General features: G+C 37.6%; 1 protein-coding gene across 3 annotated transcripts in view; it reads right to left on the bottom strand.

The window, feature by feature from the left end:
- LOC105467988 (parathyroid hormone 2 receptor) overlaps positions 1 to 20082 on the bottom strand; it is an 89150-nt gene that overhangs the window by 24881 nt on the left and 44187 nt on the right. For all 3 annotated transcript variants that reach the window (XM_071073320.1, XM_011717840.3, XM_024788567.2), the window contains exon 9: positions 9533 to 9599. In XM_071073320.1, coding sequence (XP_070929421.1) covers positions 9533 to 9599 — 67 coding nt within the window. The remainder of the gene's footprint in view (positions 1 to 9532; positions 9600 to 20082) is intronic.

The raw sequence follows: 20082 nt of genomic DNA, 5'->3' as shown, positions 1-20082 counted from the left end.
TTAACAAATTCCTTTACTCTCTTAAATTTAGTTTACCTCATATATTGCTTAGAAATTCTGACCATAATTTATCTAATTTTACTCCTATATATACAAACATCAAATTAACAGAATCTATAGTATTATAATATCCAAAGACAGAATTAAGTAAGGGATCTAATTTGGATTTTAAATTCTGAGCAAATAGTTTCTTTGTTAGCACATATGATGCATATATTTACATAAAACCATGCCACATGCAATGCATGACTACAAAACAACTTTATATCCTAAAGTTAAGTTATTTTTAAAACTATGAACGTAGCTATATAAATGGAAAGATTTTTCCCCTAAATTCAAGACACAGTTTGACAGGTTTTGGAATGCAAGTGAAAAGAACGTGGTCACAAAATGCATGTTAAAGTCTTTGTACTAGTCATGTGACCTTTATCTGTGTGAGCTGTAGTTTTCTTCTCTAGAAATTGAAAAGATTGCATAAAATGAACTCACAAGTTCTGTAATTTTACTTGCCTTGTGCTCTTATTTTGCCTCTTTCCTCTTCCCAGTTCCCCAGGATATCTATTTTATATGCATGTTTTGTTTTTCCAACAACTATTTATTGAGTGGTCACTCTGTGCCAGGAAACTAGCTAAGCACTAGGCATCATAAGTTTAGAAAAAACAAAAATGATCCTTGTTTACATAAACCTTGCAGTTCAGTGGACAAGATGGACATTCAACAATGAAAGACATGATATACCATGATGTTGAAAAGAAAAAGCCTTTCTACGACCCGTAGATTATAATTGGTAATCTAATTTAGATTGGAGGGCATCCAGGTCACAAAGAAAAAGTAGTATTTCAAAAGAAGCATAGAAGGAAGCACATTCCAACTTTCTAGAAGTACAGTGGGGCATGTAGAACAGCCCTGAGAAAAACAGAGGTGGACAAGGTCAAGCAACTGACTGGTAAACAACATAGCCAGGGTGTGGCATGTAAAGAGGCACAAGCACAAGTGAGGCATCTTTGCTGGATCATCAGAGATGTTAGATTTTATTATAAGTGCATGGAGTTCATTGGGTGCGGACATGGATCCTGAAGTCAGAACCCCGCTCCATCACTTAATATTGGGTATTCTTGGACAGTTTCCTTATTTAGAGTTATTTGTCGGATTAGATATATTGATGTATATAAAACGCCTAAAACACTGCCCAGCACATTGTAAGAACTATGTCATGTTTGTTGTCATTATTATCTTCATCCTTCCTGGCTTCACCACACAGAACAACTCCGAAGAAGGAGCACCATACTCTGAACACATGGAGCTTAAGTTCTGGGCTTATTTCTCCCTTTACAGACAGGTTCAAAAGTAAAATGAGGGATGTAGGCTTCATGGTCCATAAGAATGTGGGCCTGAAATCCCAGGAGGAAATACGTAGGAGAGTTTTGCTGGAAATCACTGTAAGACCATTTCATTATCAGATTAACCTAGAGATGCCACCTGTTACTTAGGAGACAGAGTGAGGTCAAATACAAATTTAAATATAAGAGGCTTCATTCTCCCTGTTGAAAATGGGGGAAGAGACTTCACTTTCCCCCTTTTTCTTAGAGCATTTACCTTAGAAAACTTGTATGTACTTTCTCATCTCTTTGAAATGCTTATAAATCCTTTTGAAGATTAGATAGGCCTTCGGTCAGCTTTATGGCCCAGGAATGTCTTTCGCAAGGACCTAGGAACCATCTTTTTGAAATGCTAACATCAAGAGAGATAGCATCCCCATCATCTCCCGGTTTTTGTAGGGTAGGAGCTTAACTTCTGTAGGCACCTATCTTGAAGTGGTAAAACTTCCTCCTGCCATAAGGAAATAACAAACCTCTTTTTCCTCCAATAAAGCTACTTAGCCATGACAAGTGGTCACCCCAATTACCAGGTAAAGTTAGGACGAATCATGTGTGGCATATAGTATTGTAAAGTCCCTCTTACTTGAGAACTAGTTATTGTGTCTCTTGAAAACATATATATAATGAGTTGTAACTGCTTGGCTATACAAAGGAGTGAGACTTCTTTCTCTTTACAATCTCTTAGCAGATTGCGTGTAATGCACACCACATTCTGGTTTAATACCTTAATACTAAAAGTGTTTTTCTCCTGTATTACCTATGTGGAGAAGATTTTTAGATTAGGAGAAGATTTTTGTTTAAAATTATATTTCCCCAATAGTAGAAAGCTAGGGAAAAAAAGAAAAGAGAAGAAAACTTGCTCCCACTATTATAAAAAACAAATGCTGGATAATCTGACAAAAATTTTTTAAACTTTTTTAAATGCATCAGAGAACAAAGTTATAGGATGAGCAATTAACCCAAAATTTAAGGAAAGTCTGACATCTCCAAGGAGGATGGAATGTAAGCACTTGCTTCCCTGGGGCAGATGCCAAAAGCTAGCTGATAAGAAGAATTCGGCTGAAATGTTGAACAAATTGTACAAACCATGAACTATCCAAAAAAATTAAGAAAAAAATCAATTTACAATAACAACAAAAAAGAATACAATACTTAGAAATAAGTACCAAAAGCACAGGCAAGAGAAACAAAAATGAACAAGCAGGATTACATTAAACTAAAATGCCTCTGCACAGCAAAGGAAACAATCAATAGAGCGAAAAGGCAACCTGTCAAATGGTAGAAAATGTCTGCAATATTTATGTATTGAATGTGTTCAATAAAAATTAACGTATTAAATAAGGGACTAATATCCAAATGATATAAGGAACTCAGACAACTGAATACCAAGAAACAACCCAATTTAAAAATGGGCAAAGGAGCTGAATAGACGTTTCTCAAAAAAAGACATACAACTCTAGCTCACCAGGCCCTAGCTGAAGGAGAAGTGGGGTGAGTTAGGAGGTCTCTATGTCATGCAGATTGCCCTCAAAACAACCTACAAAAAAAACTACAAAGGCCAGTGTGCCATCTACTGGATGGGTGACGAAACTTCACCAGTAACAACCTGGATACCAAGGCACTTGGTGAAATTAGATGTTATCAGAAATCCACTGAAAGCCTAATCCATAAACATTCCTCCTAGTGTCTGGTGCAAGAAACTGCTAAGGACTTCAAAACAGAGCAGCACATCCAGAGCACAGCTACTGGTGCTTTGTGGGAAACAAATGAGATCTATCATAATGGCCTTTCTGGAGACACCGAGCCGTGTGCAATCCAGGCCAAATGTGTAACAATTATCAAAAGACATCCATGCTGCATTCATGGAGAACTTGCTTGACAATCCACTAAGATGGGAAACATTCCATTCTCAAAGAAAAAAATAAAAAGCTCTTCTTCCTCTTATTGGTATTTCTGAGCATCAGATTCCCCCTGCCGCCGCCCCCATGGAGTCAAAAGGCACCTAACTTAATGACAGTGAGTGAAAAAATAGGGAACAGAAACCAGGTATTGGCAGTTTCTCCATTTTCATTTTTGTGTGAATTTGTAATATAAATGCATGGAAACAAAGTATTAATGCACCCAAATGTTTCAGCTGAACAAGTTTCAGCAGTTCACCTTTACAGCAGTTATAAATAGCTGTTAATTTTTTCTGAACAATGCCAGCATTTGGATTTTCAAAAAAACAAATTTCTTGACCGCAACTAACTGGTGTTAGTAGCACTTTTATCATACAGTAAATTCCATCCACTCACTATATTTTTCTGAATAATTCTACATGCAAGTACATGTTTTTAATGTTGTTTTGTGCTGTTCCTGTCAGTTTACTACCAAAATGCATTAAACTATTTTTAAAAAGAAGAGGAGTTGGCCCTGCGGTGGCTCACGCCTGTAATTCCAGCACTTCAGGAGGCCGAGGCAGGTGGATCACTGAGGTCAGGAGTTTGAGATCAGCCTGGCCAATGTGGCGAAATCCCGTCTCTACTAAAAACACAAAAATTAGCTGGGCATGGTGGCACGTGCCTGTAATCTCAGCTACTCAGGAGTCTGAGACAGGAGAACCGCTTGAACCCAGGAGGCAGAGGTTGCAGTGAGTTGAGATCGCACCACTGCACTCCAGCCTGGGCGACAGAGTAAGACTCCGTCTCAAAAAAAAAAAAAAAAAAAAAAAAACACTTACAAATAGCCAACAAGTATGTGAAAAGGTGATCATCATCGCTAATTATCAGGGAAATCCAAATCAAAACCACAAGCTATCACCTCATACCTGTTAGAATGGCTTAATGGGGCTGGGCATGGTGGCTCCCACCTGTAATCCCAGCACTATGGGAGGTGGAGGCGAGTGGATTGCTTGAGCCCAGGAGTTTGAGACCAGCCTGGGCAACATGGCAAAATCACATCTCTACAAAAAATACAAAAATTAGCCAGGCATGGTGGCACATGCCACCTAGGACTCATGCCATGAGTCCTAGTTACTCAGGAGGCTGAGGCAGGAGGACCGCTTGAGCCCAGGAGATCAAGGCTGCAGTGAGCCGTGATTGCACCACTGCACTCCAGCCTGGGTGACAGAGTGAGATCCTGTCTCAAACAAACAAACAAACAAAGAATGGCTTAATGGCCGTTGGTAGTTCAAAAAGACAAAAGATAAACATTAGCTAGGATGCAGAGAGGAAAAACAAAAATGTGTACCCTGTTAGTATGAATGTGAGTAGGTGTAGTCATTATGGGAAAAAGAATTTGGGGTTTTGCTTTGTTGCCCAGGCTGGTCTTGAACTCTTGGCCTCAAGCGAGCCTCCTGCCTATGCCTACCAAAGCACTGTGATTACAGGCATGAGCCACCATGCCCAGTCTATTCCCATTTTATAGATTGCAAAAGTGGACCCTGAGTTTTTAAAACTTGCCCAAGCCTAGCCTGCCCAGAAAAATTTCAGCCTGCACACTCGACAGAAGGGCAGGCCTGGGATGCTAACAAAGACAGCCTGGCCCAGAGTCTAAGCTGTAACTACTGTGACACATTTGGCGTCACCCCCAAGAAAGGGCAGACCTCCTTGATCCTTCATACTGTGTCCATGCGCATCTCAAATGGGCTGGACAGACAAATCATGCACTGGTGTGGCAGAGCTTTCCCTGTCTTTACATCTTCACGCAGACCTGGAGAGAAGAGAGCTCAGGTGCCCATCAGGTTCACCACAGTGGTGCTAACTTACTGTCTGCCTGGTTTGCCAGCAAGTCACGGGGAAGATCATAGAATGTACTTAGGAAGAAGTTTCTTTTTAATCAAGTATTTATTGCATTTAATAACAGGAACTCACATAGGAAGCAAGAAAGTGAAAGTGAAAATAACATTATGTATACTTTTCTCACCTCGTGTTTTATTGTGTTTGAATAGAAGGTGAATCATGGAATGGTTTACCTGGAAAATTACAAAAGTGAGAGCTTAATAACTTTTCCAAAATGTAAATATCGATTTCTCGATTATGAAGTAGAGCCTTCCGATGCCCCTAAAATGGAGAATACTAAAATGTTTAACAAAAGGGTAAAAGTAAGCTCTACTCCTACCAAAAAGAGTTAACAATTATACCATTTTGGGTAGATAACGTTACAGCCTTTTAAAAAATAGTCACACCGATGGTATGCCAGCTTTTATGGGATACGAGGAGAGCAGACATTCTGCAATCAGAAGTGCCTATGCACAAACAGAGAAGCAATCATGGTATCATCCTAGGGGACCGTGGAGCCTGGGAAACCAGATCATCCCTGGGAGTCCCCTCAGGTCTGAACAGCCACTTAACTGATATACAAGATACAATGTGTTAGCCTTACTGCTGTCCAGAAACCAACATTATTTTTATGACTTTATGGAGACATTTTTTAAGTTAATGTGTTGCAGGGAGTAGGAGAAATCTACCTGGAGTGTGGGCAAGTTATTAACACGTGAAAAGTAAAAATGATAATAGCTAACGCTTATAGCGCTACGTGCCAGCCACTGTTCCTAATGCAGCCCAATGATTAACTCTTGTAATCTACACTATTATTCCCATCTTATAGATGGCAAAAGGGAATTGTGAGTTTAAATAACTTGCCCAAGACCAGCCTGTACCATAAAATTTCAGCCTGCACACTCGACAGAAGGGCAAACCTGAGATTCTAACGAAGGCAGTCTCGCCCAGAGCCTATGCTGTAACCACTGTGACACTGTCAAGTGGTCAGAAAAGACTGTCTGAAGAGGTTATCCGTAAGCTGGGACCTGAAGGAAGAATGCACAAGCAGGCGGAACAGTATGGCAGGCATACAGAACAGCGCAGGCAAAGGCCCTGAGGTGGGAAGAGTGTAGCACGTTCAGGGAACTAAAGAAAGCCATTGTGTGGAGCTGAGGCAGCGGGAAGGAGAACATGAGGCGACATGAGATGGGGGAGGAAGAAGGGACCAGGTCATGGAAATGAGGAAAATGTGTATGCCAAGTGTGAAGGGACAGTGCTCAGAACTCCACGCCCTAACTCTCTCAGACCTATGTCCTTTCCACTTCACATCACTGTGGCTTAAACCCCCACCCAGCAGACACCCACAGTGGTTTCCCCACTGCCAGCTTCAATGAAGCCCTGAGATCTTTCCAAATGAAAAACCTGATTCCTTCACTTTCCAATGTCTAAACCTTTGGTTTTCACCCCTTGCAGGATTAGGTGTCAATTCTTTAGTGAGGCTTAGAAGCCCCTTCAGGGTCTGGCCCGGCCTCCTTTGCAGCCTCAGCTCCTGATATTATTCCACACCCACACTCAACCTTGGCACAGGCCATTGGAATGCTCTCGTACCACTTGCCAGCCTGCAGTGAATACATTTCCCCCATTAATCACTACCACCTTAGCTCAAGATTTTGTGTTTATTATTTACTTCCAATGCAGATATTAAATTATTCTTTTTCCCGAATGTCAATCATGCTTACAGAACTCTAGTCTTTGGCATTCTAAGTGAAATAATCACTGTCCTTGGAATCCAGGTTTTAAAACATATCAACTTGGGTTCACTATGTAGAATCCAAACTCCTGGATTTCCAGGATTTCTGTGTAGGCTTCAAGCTGATGCTCTGAACCAGTGCCACTGGCAATCTAACTACCTGGTGTTATACATCACAGAATTATCCACACAGGCCTTCCATATTCTTATTCCCAGGAGGGCCAAATCTCTCTCCTAGGAACTCTGTATTCTTGAGGTGTATCTTCTTGTCTCTTGAGGTATTCCCCTCTTTTGAATTGAAAACTATACCTTGGAGTTTTTCTTTATAATTCTGTTTTTTCTTTCCTTTAGTTTTCCACTTGCTTTTTTAGTTTTTCTCTTTCATAACTCAGCCTTCTCTAAATTATTGATTAAAATAAGTAAATTATTTATTTCAAATCCAATTCTTGACATTTTATGAAAACTTTCAGATACACTAGTAGATTGTGAGTAAGTTAAGAACCTTCAAGGGAATTATGGTAACACTAAATTATAATAATGAAACAAAAAGGTAACTCTTAGTGAACAGAAAGATATTCTTGAGTATCAGCTGTGATTTTTGAGATTAAATGAACTTCATAATATAGGAAAAGTACTTCAGAATTCTTAGCTTAGAACTGTCATAATTTTAACTCAAGAAGAGGAAAATGGCCTTCCACACTAATTTTCTTCAAAGTTTACTGATGGTGCCATCACTTCTATTTCTCCTCCAAAGGCGAATCTTCAGAAACCCTTTAATCACCTAGCTTTACTGTTTCACATTACAAGTTACAAACCTCAGAAAATAAATTTTTCATCCATGTTGATGATGTGAGTGACTTAGATCTGTAAACAAACTATAAAGCTTTGGATAAAAATCAGTCATTTTCATGGAAAATGCCCTAAGATTTCCTTTTCTCCACCGTCCTTTGCTTCAGTTCCTGGTAATTTTACAAGGATCTCCTGGAATTCAATAGGTCCTTCATTTTCATCAAATGTAAAATCAAACTTAATCATTATATAATCATTATATTAAAATGTAGGTAAATTTGAGAGCATTCATTAACTCTTATTGGTAAGTCTCAGTACAAGATACTGAAGGCAAAGAAAAAATAATAAGATATAGATTGTTCCCTTAAAAAGATAATGGTAAGATATGGAGAAGCAAACACACAGAAGATGAACTAGAAAGGAGGAAAATAAAAGCCTTGAAAGTATAAATAAGGATTAAATACCAATGAATGAAAGGGAAATCTGAGCAGTTAATTTTTATCTTTAAGTTCACTGATGTCTCTCAGGGATATAGTTACAGATCTAGGATTGTTTATCAGTGGATTAATATAGCAGCATTTCATTTACATAAAAAGTTAAAATTACAGGTGTTTGTAATTCAAGCCATTCATTCATCCATAATCCATTTTTGAGCTTCTCCTAGGATATATGGCATTGGGACCAATTTGTTAATAGGATGGTTTAGCAAGGATACAAAATAGCTTCTCTAAAAGTGTTCTGGATTTTATTTCCCTCTCTAAACATTTATTTCAATGGACTTCTAAACTGAAGATTCCTTTTGATCTCTCCTATTTTCTTTACGCATTTTTCCTATGAGGTAAATAAGCTTTAATCTGATTCTTTAGATGAGGCTACAATACCTCAACTACATTAATAGCTGCCCTTCTGACAAAGTGGGTGACACATTGTCCGAAAGAAAAAAGAGGAATAGGAAACTGGGAAACAAAGAAAAACATCAAAATTAGTTAATAATCAGGTTGCTATGTTGTTTTCTACTTTAACATTTATTATCAGGATAGTAATTGTTTTTTAAAAATGCTTGTAATATGTATCACATACATGAACACAAGGTGGTATAATTTCTTTCACAAACCAAAAGAAACTGACACCTTAAAGTCTTCAAAGAAGATCAAGAGTAAACATTTTGATAAGTTTTATTAGATGCGAAGAAGTGTGTGATTTTGTTTTCCTTTGCAACACAGATGCAATGTGCATTGGAAATACAGGCAGACAAGGTTCAGTGCAAAATGCATTGTGGTCTTTCTCCCTACTATCAGGTTAGTGAAAAAGTAATTGTGTTTTTTGCCATTACTTTCAATTCTAATTTTCTATCTAATATCTGTTAGATAGAATTATGTGAGTTATTTCCTGGTATAGGATGCACTTAACTCCTTGGGGGAAGTATGCCAAATAAAAGCTTTAGGGAATACTTTATACATCATATTACCATTCTTCTGTCTCAGTAATTTCTCTGCTTTCCTGCTATTCCATCTTTCCCTCCCTGCCACACTGACCTACTACCAGGTGGTCAGAATGTTAAAGTGGTAAAATAATATAATGGGTGAAAAGGAGATGTAGGGCCTTCCAACTCCCTAAACATATAAATGCTCATAGATATTTTGAAGTCTCAGAATTGACCCAAGTGCTAGCTGATTAAAGGAAGGCTTTCATGGGTCTCAGTGTCAGTCACAATAAGGGTCTGATCTCTGTCCCAGACTCTCCCAACAGATATTGCTGTACATGTGAGTTTCTCAAATCTATTGTAGAACGCAGTGACAGACACACTTTCTCTGGGTTTTAGCAGCAGGTTAATTATCCATCTCTTTTTTAACTATACAAACTTTTAAACTTACCCCAATAGCTGCTAAGATTGGTGCTTGATAAATCCACTTGATGTCTCCAGCACTAAGTTCCCAGCACCTGCAACATTGAAAAAAAAAATTGTCATGAATAAATTGGCAAAGCAAATGGGTAGTAAGAATTAAGTAGAATTTTAAGTTTTACCAAAAACTCCAGCCCCACACTTCCAATTAAGAAACAAATAGATAAAGAAATCTTATCTTAAAACACCCAAGCCAGTCAGGGCAGGGGAAAAAACATGTGGCAGGTATTGATTTTCACATTATTAGCTACCCCTTGAAGATGAGTAGAGAATTATAAATATTAGTGAATTACTTTTATTGTGACAAGAGTTAAAAACCATGTTTCCAGAGCCACAAAAAGTAATAGTCTTCTAAATGTCATACAATTCATACTTCACTTTTACTATTATTGGAATAAGCCATAATAATTTAAATTCATTGATAGAGAAAGTTCTCTCTCTCAGACATTACAGCAATTCTATTTTACTTCATAAATTGTAGAATCCTTACAATAATGCAAGTTATTCTTATCCATAGTAATGCAATAGAGAATTAATGCAAATTATTCTTGTCCATAGAAATGAAAATTAGCTGTGATGTTCAGTGGAATGTAATTGATTAGTATCCTGAAAATATTGAGTAGTTTTTGCATTTGTTTATAAATTTTGGTATTTATTGTACTGAATGTAAATGTGGTTCTTTAGATTTCTCCTTTGAACCAACCATAACATCTTGGTATTTCTCTCATTAATTAATGAGGTTAAAGTATCTAGAGAAATGCAACTCAAACCCACAGTGAGATATCATCTCACACAAGTTAGAATGGCTATTATCAAAAAGTCAAGAAATAACACATGCTGGCGAGGTTACGGAGAAAGGGAACCCTTATACACTGTTGGTGCGAGCGTAAATTCGTTCAACCACTGTGGAAAGCAGTATGGTGATTCCTCAAAGAGCTAAAAGAAGAGCTACCATTCAACCCAGCAATCCCATTACTGGGCATATACGCAGAGGAATATAAAGCATTCTACCATAAAGACACATGTTTGCAAATGTTCATTGCAGTACTGTTCACAATAGCAAAGACATGGAATCAATCTCAATGCCCATCAGTGACAGACTGGATAAAGAAAATGTGGTACATGTATACCATGGAATATTACACATCCACAAAAAAAAAACAGGATCATGTCTTTTGCAGGAACGTGGATGGAGCTGGAGGCTATCATCCTCAGCAAACTAACACAGGAACAGAAAACCAAGTACCACATGTTCTAACTTATAAGTGGAAGCTAAATGATAAGAATTTGTGAAGACAAAGAAGGAAACAACAGACACTGGGGTCTACTTGATGAGGGAGGTAGGAGGAGGGGGAAGAGCAGAAAAGATAACTATTGGGTACTGGGCTTAATACCTGGGTGATATAATATTATGTACAACAAACCTCTGTGACACATGTTTATTTATGGAACAAACCTTCACATGTACCCCCAAAACTAAAATAAAAGTTAAAAAAAAAATCTTTGACATGTGTTCATTTTCTATTTGTATAAGATCCATGACCTTATCTTAATTTTTATGTTTGTTTTTAACAGTATTTAATTTAAAAATTATATAATTTGCCTATTTTTTATATTTGGTGCTTCCCTTCCACCCTAACTTGAGTTTAAGCTCTACATGGGCAGAGATCACTGTTGTTTTCGTGTTCTGATGTATTGCAAGTCCTAGAACAGTATGTAGGTAGTCAATAAATATCTATTGGATTGAATTGACATCAGCTGAATTCAAATTAAGTTTTACTCATGCTCACCCAATCTCCCAATCTGGTTTGTACTAGTAAAGATCTTACACTAGAACAAATAGCACAGAAATGATAAGAAACTAGCACCACTTGGCACTTTAATATAGCACTTGAAACAGTCTTTTTAAACTAAAGACACATAAATAAAACTCTTAAGTTTCTTTCTCTTTTCACAAAACCCAGTATTGATTGTGGCAATGATAAATAAAAAAAAGAAATTTGTGGGATACAATGATAATTTTTAAATTCTAGATAATAAACATAACGAAGTTACTTTTTTCTTAATGAGCAAGTTATAGATAATAAAATACCATTTTGACTATTCCTTAAGGGTAAGACATTTTCAATACACACTAAGAACTACATTTTTTTAAAGTTTAACTTTTACATATAGGCAATATGTTCTCATTTTTAAAGTCAAACTATATAAAAAGACAGCCATTGAGATGTCTCAATCCTCCCCACATTCCTGTCTGCCTCCTTACAGGTAACATCTTCTATTACTTTATTGTATATGCTTCCAATGCTTCTTCATGCCTATGCAAACAAATACAAAGGTTATATTCTTACTTTCCTCTATCATACAAAAATGTCATGTATGCACTATTCTGCAATTTGCTTTTTCCTTTTACAACTGTATTTTTTATTTCTTTGCATATCCGTACCAATTGAGCTCAGTAGCTCCGCACTCCACTGGGAGAACATACCACAGGCAAATCAACCGGAACCCTACACTAAAATGTAATTCTGGTTCAGCCCAACTGAAATGCGCATATTCAATGGACCTGAAGTTCGAATTTACATGGAAATTTAAGAACAAAAATGTTACACTTGCATATTATTGAACATTTTCTGGCATTATTTACATGCATCTGTTTTTCACATTATTTAACCAGACAAGAAAGATAAAAGACAATGTTACTGAGTTATGCAGAATCACACTGCTCTAAAAAAGCTTTCGACCATAAGGAAGGTGGCATATATCATGTGACTGTAAATTGAACATTGATTCACTTAGCCAAGATCTAAGCTACAAGGCTTTCAGATTCCATAAATTTTATTTTCAGTTTTTGACATTTGGTAATATCTTCACAGTCCTCTTTCTTTGCTTTAATGGCATTTCATCATGGTGTCTCCTAACACATTGGGATTCAATTATGCAATTCAGGCTCTATAAAATGCTTGCATTTGGAAGTAGGTCAAAACCAGCTACCTCTAAAAACATAAAACACTTCTCTTTGATGCTTTTCAGTGTCAAAGTTTCAAATTTGCCCTGTGATATAAGACAGGAAGCTGAGATTTCAAACCTTTTAAAGAAAATGCTATTAATGCTTGTTTTTAGTTAATTCTTCAATGCTCCCACTCACATTGTCTTTGTTAACATGTCCCAGAAACTACTCTCTGTTCAAAATTTTAATGATAGACTTTAACCTTCTAGGAAATGCAGTTCTGGATGGTGAAGCAAGAGATACAAAGGTCTGACTAGAAAGTAGGACTTCCTACAGTCAGGGTTGAAAACAGGTGGGTTGTTCTTCCCAAGGGATCCAAAGAATTGAATTGGCTGAGTACTACCTTCTCTCCACAACTTATACAATCAGTAAGAGTAGAAGAAGCAAGAGAAGCTGACCCCAAAAGCCTGTGCAGATGTTCTAGAAATGTCAGACGGCTTCTTGGTCCTTTGCAGCCCCCACCTTTGCTGCTGGATGGTGAAACAAAAATATAGCAAAGAAGTAAAGAAGTTATGGGTTTCTCCTCTCACTGGCATCTCTTATCTCCTTTGAATGAAGCAAAGAGAAGATAATAAGATTATCTTGTAAGTTGTTTTTGCTTTTGTAAGTAAAAAGAAAGAGAACAAAATTGCTCACTGTTTAATTTAATTTGCCCAACCTACTTGATTATCTTAGCTGACCTTAGTAAAATAACACTCTTCTTTTTTTTTTTTTTTTTTTAAGACAGAGTCTCCCTCTGGCGCCCAGGCTGGAGTACAGTGGCATGATCTCGCCTCACTGTAGCCTCTGCTTCCCCAGTTCAAGCAATTCTCCTGCCTCAACCTCCCAAGTATTTGGAATTACAGGCATGCACCACCACGCCCAGCTAATTTTTTTTTTTTTTCATTTTTAGTAGAGATGGAGTTTTACCATGTTGGCCATGCTGGTCTTGAACCCCTGGCCTCAAGAGATCAGCCCGCTTTGGCCTCCCAAAGCACTGCGATTACAGGCATGAGCCACCATGCCCAGCCCAAATAACACCTAATAGAATTTTAGATCTGAAAGAGACTTCTTTTGTATATCAATAGAGTTTAAGGTATCATTTAAAACTGGGTCTGATATGCTTCTCTCTAAATGGCCAAGATGCAGAGAAAATCAGAGGTTTCACTTTGAAAGGCCAGATTAGAAAACAGTGAGTCCTGTCTTGTGCCAGTTTTCAAAGGGAATTTTTCCAGTTTTTGCCCATTCAGTATGATATTGGCTGTGGGTTTGTCATAAATAGCTCTTATTATTTTGAGGTACGTTCCATCAATACCGAATTTATTGAGCGTTTTGAGCATGAAGGGCTGTTGAATTTTGTCAAAAGCCTTTTCTGCATCTATTGAGATAATCATGTGGTTCTTGTCTTTGGTTCTGTTTATATGCTGGATTATGTTTATTGATTTGCGAATGTTGAACCAGCCTTGCATCCCAGGGATGAAGCCCACAGGGATGCCCTCTCTCACCACTCCTATTCAACATAGTGCTGGAAGTTCTGGCTAGGGCAATTAGGCAAGAGAAAGAAATCAAGGGTATTCAGTTAGGAAAAGAAGAAGTCAAATTGTCCCTCTTTGCAGATGACATGATTGTATATTTAGAAAACCCCATTGTCTCAGCCCAAAATCTCCTTAAGCTGATAAGCAACTTCAGCAAAGTCTCAGGATACAAAATTAATGTGCAAAAATCACAAGCATTCTTATACACCAGTAACAGACAAACAGAGAGCCAAATCATGAATGAACTTCCATTCACAATTGCTTCAAAGAGAATAAAATACCTAGGAATCCAACTTACAAGGGATGTAAACGACCTCTTCAAGGAGAACTACAAACCACTGCTCAGTGAAATAAAAGAGGACACAAACAAATGGAAGAACATACCATGCTCATGGATAGGAAGAATCAATATCGTGAAAATGGCCATACTGCCCAAGGTAATTTATAGATTCAATGCCATCCCCATCAAGCTACCAATGAGTTTCTTCACAGAATTGGAAAAAACTGCTTTAAAGTTCATATGGAACCAAAAAAGAGCCCGCATCTCCAAGACAATCCTAAGTCAAAAGAACAAAGCTGGAGGCATCACGCTACCTGACTTCAAACTATACTACAAGGCTACAGTAACCAAAACAGCATGGTACTGGTACCAAAACAGACATATAGACCAATGGAACAGAACAGAGTCCTCAGAAATAATACCACACATCTACAGCCAACTGATCTTTGACAAACCTGACAAAAACAAGAAATGGGGAAAGGATTCCTTATTTAATAAATGGCGCTGGGAAAATTGGCTAGCCATAAGTAGAAAGCTGAAACTGGATCCTTTCCTTACTCCTTATACGAAAATTAATTCAAGATGGATTAGAGACTTAAATGTTAGACCTAATACCATAAAAATCCTAGAGGAAAACCTAGGTAGTACCATTCAGGACATAGGCATGGGCAAAGACTTCATGTCTAAAACACCAAAAGCAACGGCAGCAAAAGCCAAAATTGACAAATGGGATCTCATTAAACTAAAGAGCTTCGGCACAGCAAAAGAAACTACCATCAGAGTGAACAGGCAACCTACAGAATGGGAGAAAATTTTTGCAATCTACTCATCTGACAAAGGGCTAATATCCAGAACCTACAAAGAACTCAAATAAATTTACAAGAAAAAAACAACCCCATCAAAAAGTGGGCAAAGGATATGAACAGACATTTCTCAAAAGAAGACATTCATACAGCCAACAGACACATGAAAAAATGCTCATCATCCCTGGCCATCAGAGAAATGCAAATCAAAACCACAATGAGATACCATCTCACACCAGTTAGAATGGCGATCATTAAAAAGTCAGGAAACAACAGGTGCTGGAGAGGATGTGGAGAAATAGGAATGCTTTTACACTGTTGGTGGGATTGTAAACTAGTTCAACCATTATGGAAAACAGTATGGCGATTCCTCAAGGATCTAGAACTAGATGTACCATATGACCCAGCCATCCCATTACTGGGTATATACCCAAAGGATTATAAATCATGCTGCTATAAAGACACATGCACACGTATGTTTATTGCAGCACTATTCACAATAGCAAAGACTTGGAATCAACCCAAATGTCCATCAGTGACAGACTGGATTAAGAAAATGTGGCACATATACACCATGGAATACTATGCAGCCATCAAAAAGGATGAGTTTGTGTCCTTTGTAGGGACATGGATGCAGCTGGAAACCATCATTCTTAGCAAACTATCACAAGAACAGAAAACCAAACACCGCATGTTCTCACTCATAGGTGGGAACTGAACAATGAAATCACTGGGACTCAGGAAGGGGAACATCACACACCGGGGCCTATCATGGGGAGGGGGGAGGGGGGAGGGATTGCATTGGGAGTTATACCTGATGTAAATGACGAGTTGATGGGTGCAGCACACCAACATGGCACAAGTATACATATGTAACAAACCTGCACGTTATGCACATGTACCCTACAACTTAAAGTATAATAATAATAAATAAATTTTAAAAAAATAAAAAATAAAATAAATTGATTTATTAGTTTTATTAAAAAAAAAAAAAAGAAAACAGTGAGTCTCAAATGTAAGACATGAATATGAACCCCATCCATCCTTTGAAGATATTTAACTTCTGTTCTCTCCCGCGAATGTTGTCACATGGCACTATATAGGTCAGATAACACACAAGAAAATCCACAAAAACTTCATCTATAGAAAAGCTGAATTTTATGTGAAGTTGAATCAGGCAATTTTGAAATCTTCTCAGTTAAGTAGTAATATAGCTTATGTTTATAGGCAAAATTAAATATAAAATGACCCTTCATCCAATTATCCCAGATTTGGGCACTGTAAAATTCAAGATTTTATTCTGAGTAAGTTAGGAAGAAAGTGAAATATTTTGCACGGTGGTCACATGATGTAACTAATTGAATGAATGAGTCAAAATTCTGCTTCAGTCTAGCTGTAGGCTTTGAGAATATGTCCTGATGTCTCTGGATCACATTTTACTTATCCCTAATACGGGAAGATTGAACCAGAAAATGCCTTCAGTCCTATCATCTCTAAAATTCTGAATCTAGGTCATACAGTTACACATCTCAGAATATGATCATGATAGCAATAATTAGTACCTCTTTACTGATGCCACTTCCCTCCCATGTAAATCAAATAGCAGCCGTTGCAAGTTTTCTTTGCGATTTCCAATCTCACTGTGTATATATAGCAATAATGATGTCAATGTAGAGAACATCAACCCTCAATTGTTAACAAATTCAAATAGCATAAAGGGATCAAAGCAAGGAAAAGTCCAAAGCCAACAAGTTTTAGAACTGAGGGAAGCTGATCAATGGGGAGCTTTGAAGCAAGTAGGAGGAAGGCTACCCCTAAAGACAATGACTCTGTACGGTTCCAATTTTCAGGAACAATGAGTGACAGGTTCTTTATAGAGTTTAGGTATTCACAGCATGTGACTTTTTTTTCAGTGTATAGCAGACAAAATAATTCCTGAAGGAAATATCTAGTAACTCAAAACAATATATTGGCTTAAATAAAGAAAAGTTCCCAGGAGATAACAAAAAGGGAACTGCTATCACAAAGCGTACACAATCTATGGATATTAAATTGTTCTCTATTAACATGAAAGAATTCTTGGCATTACTGCATATATAGTTTAAAACTGCCTCTCTTTAAATTACCTTTTCTTTATCATAAGTGTGTTAATCTACTTGACATGTGATAGCAAAATACCACAGGCTGGTGCCATAGCAAAATACCACAGGCTGAGTGGCTTAAACAACAGACATTTATTTTCTCGGTCTGGAGACTAGAAGTTCAAGATCAGGGTGCCAGCATGGTCCATTTCTGGTGAGACCTCTCTTCTTGGCTTGTAAGTAGCCTCCATCTCGCTGTGTGCTCACATGACCTCTTCTTTGTGTGCACAGAGAGAGAGGGAGAGCCAGCCTCTCTGGCATCTCTTCTTATAAGGTCACTAATCCTTTCATATCAGGGCCCCACTCTCATGACCTCCTTAACCCTAATTAGGTCCTTATAGACCCTATCTCCAAATACAGTCACGTTGGGGGTTAGGGCTTTAACATGTGAATTTTGGGAGACATAATTCAGTCCATAGCAATAAGCTTGACCATGAGAGCAAAGCGCAGGTACCCGGATGCTTTTCTACTTTTTCCTTTTCTTTCTTTGACTCATCATTATTTAAAATAGAAATCATACCCCAAAAATGAATGTTTTCATATTCATTCATCATATAGCCCCTCAAGAGAAACACAGACAACTGGGGGACTCTGGTCAAAGTCCATTTGAGACAACTGAAAGCCTTTACCAGGCAGCCTCCCTGCAGTCGGCCATGGAGGCACTTGAGTCAGACAGAATCAAAGGGCGACTTACAAGCTATCAGACACTTATAAGGAATGATAGGAGATGGGCGGTCAAGATTTTTTCTATTTATATATGATGATTGGGCCTTAAAAGTTACTGGTTCTTTACCCACAATGAAGGTAACATTTATGGTTTGTCTAAAATCTGGAGTTTACAAAGCCCTTTCATAATGGCCTCTCATCTAATTCTCAGATCTGTCCCCTGCTAACTCACAGCATTAGTCATGGCCAAGAATATTATTCTCATCTTACAGATGGAAGACTGAGGCTGAGAATAACTGCTGCAAGTCCTGAACGGAAGAAAAACCACATCTCCTTATAACTCACAACTTGCATTAACTCAAACTTTATCATTGCTTAATAGATACTGAGCAAAGAGAGAAAAAATGGTCAGCCGAATCTAGAAGAATTGATCAGCATGCATTGAAGAGTTATCTACTGTAAAACAGGGAATTTCACTTATGCCCATTTGGAATTCATGGTTTGTTGGAAAAATTAGGCAGTTACACTTGCACATTAAGAGAAATAAGGTGGTAGATAAGAAAGGAATGGTTATATAATATGTATACTAAATGCTGCAGGAATATGATAAGGAAGATTTATATGGTAGAATAGTAGATTTCAAACACACTAACAAGGTAGAACATTTGTAGTTATGGTTTTCACCATGAAATGCAGATATATTTAATTTTATCATTTAATACGTGACATGCAGATATGTTTAATTTTATCATGTGAATGAGAAAAACATATGCCAGGAGACAACACTGCATGTATACATGCAATACAAATACACAGGCATGAGCTCATATGTCAACAAAAAGTGGGAATTGTTGAAAAATCCATGGTAGGTGATAACCTATTTCTGATTTACAGAACAGAAAGAACTAGAAGTTTTACCTCTCTGAGGTAAAAAGACAAAAGTCTAGACATAGTAAAGATAAGAGAAAAACTGTCTAGTGTACTCTGGACATTTTCCACTGTGCACTCTTGATTACCAGACATGTTAAATCAACTGAAGAGTGAGAAGCTTTCAGTGATATTATAAAAAGAATCCCTCTTCAACTCTACTCCTCTACATATAATAAAAATTCCACTTATCTCAATAGAAACATCTTATCTGCCTGTAAGTATTTTCTGAATGCCTCGAGAGCCTGAATGTCTGAGATCAAAGTCCTTCTCTATCATTCATGGCTGTGCAACCTTGGGCACAACTTCTCTGACCTCAGTTTCATAGAGTTGATAATGAGTTTTAATTTACTTAGTATTTGCAGAATTATGAAGTACTTGGAAAGTGGTCAGCACTCAGAAATGCCAGCAACTGTTTTCATTATTACTTTCTTCCAACATCGGGTACTATTACCCTATGTTCTGGTAATTATCTTTACAAAATGCAAATTTGCTGTCATTATCACTGAACAAAGACCAAACATCCTAATCTGGCCTATGAGGGTCTATAAGGCCTCCACCCCTCATCTTTTCTGCAGCCTAATTTGTAAGCTCTAGCTTCAGCAGAAGCAGGGTTCCATCGACTTGACAGGATAAAAATCAAAATATTATAAGCTAGGATTAACAGAAGGATGAGTTTGGCTTTCTAATGAAATAACAATATACAAAAATGCATTAGGTATTTAACACACATTATCTCATTTATTCTAACAACAACTCTGTAGACAGTAGTATCATTTTAACTGCATTTGACAGCTGAGAAAACTGAGGCTCAGAGAGGTTAGGTTGTACATCTGCTGTTCCAGAACCAAGAAGTAGCAGAACAAGCCTATAAGACAATTGTACCTGAGCTCCTTCTCAGCACACTCCCATCGAGTGCCAGGTACTACGCTAAGTGTTCACAATAATGTATTAATGCAATTTATACATTATTATCTCCGCTTTATACATGAGAAACTGATACACAAAGAGATCATGTGTTTTGGGTCCCTTGGTCCCAAACCTAGCAAAGCAGTTAAATTAAGATTTGAACTCAGGTCTGTCAAAATGTAAAGAAAGGATTCTTTACTATTTAATGCAAATGTACCCCTTATACTTAAATGGTTCTTTAAATGTATTAGGTGTACCATGATACATTAAA

The sequence above is a fragment of the Macaca nemestrina genome, chromosome 11 (genome assembly GCF_043159975.1).
Source record: "Macaca nemestrina isolate mMacNem1 chromosome 11, mMacNem.hap1, whole genome shotgun sequence".
NCBI lineage: Eukaryota > Metazoa > Chordata > Mammalia > Primates > Cercopithecidae > Macaca > Macaca nemestrina.
The sequence above is the reverse complement of the archived record's forward strand: the minus strand, read 5'-3'. Positions and strand labels throughout refer to the sequence as shown.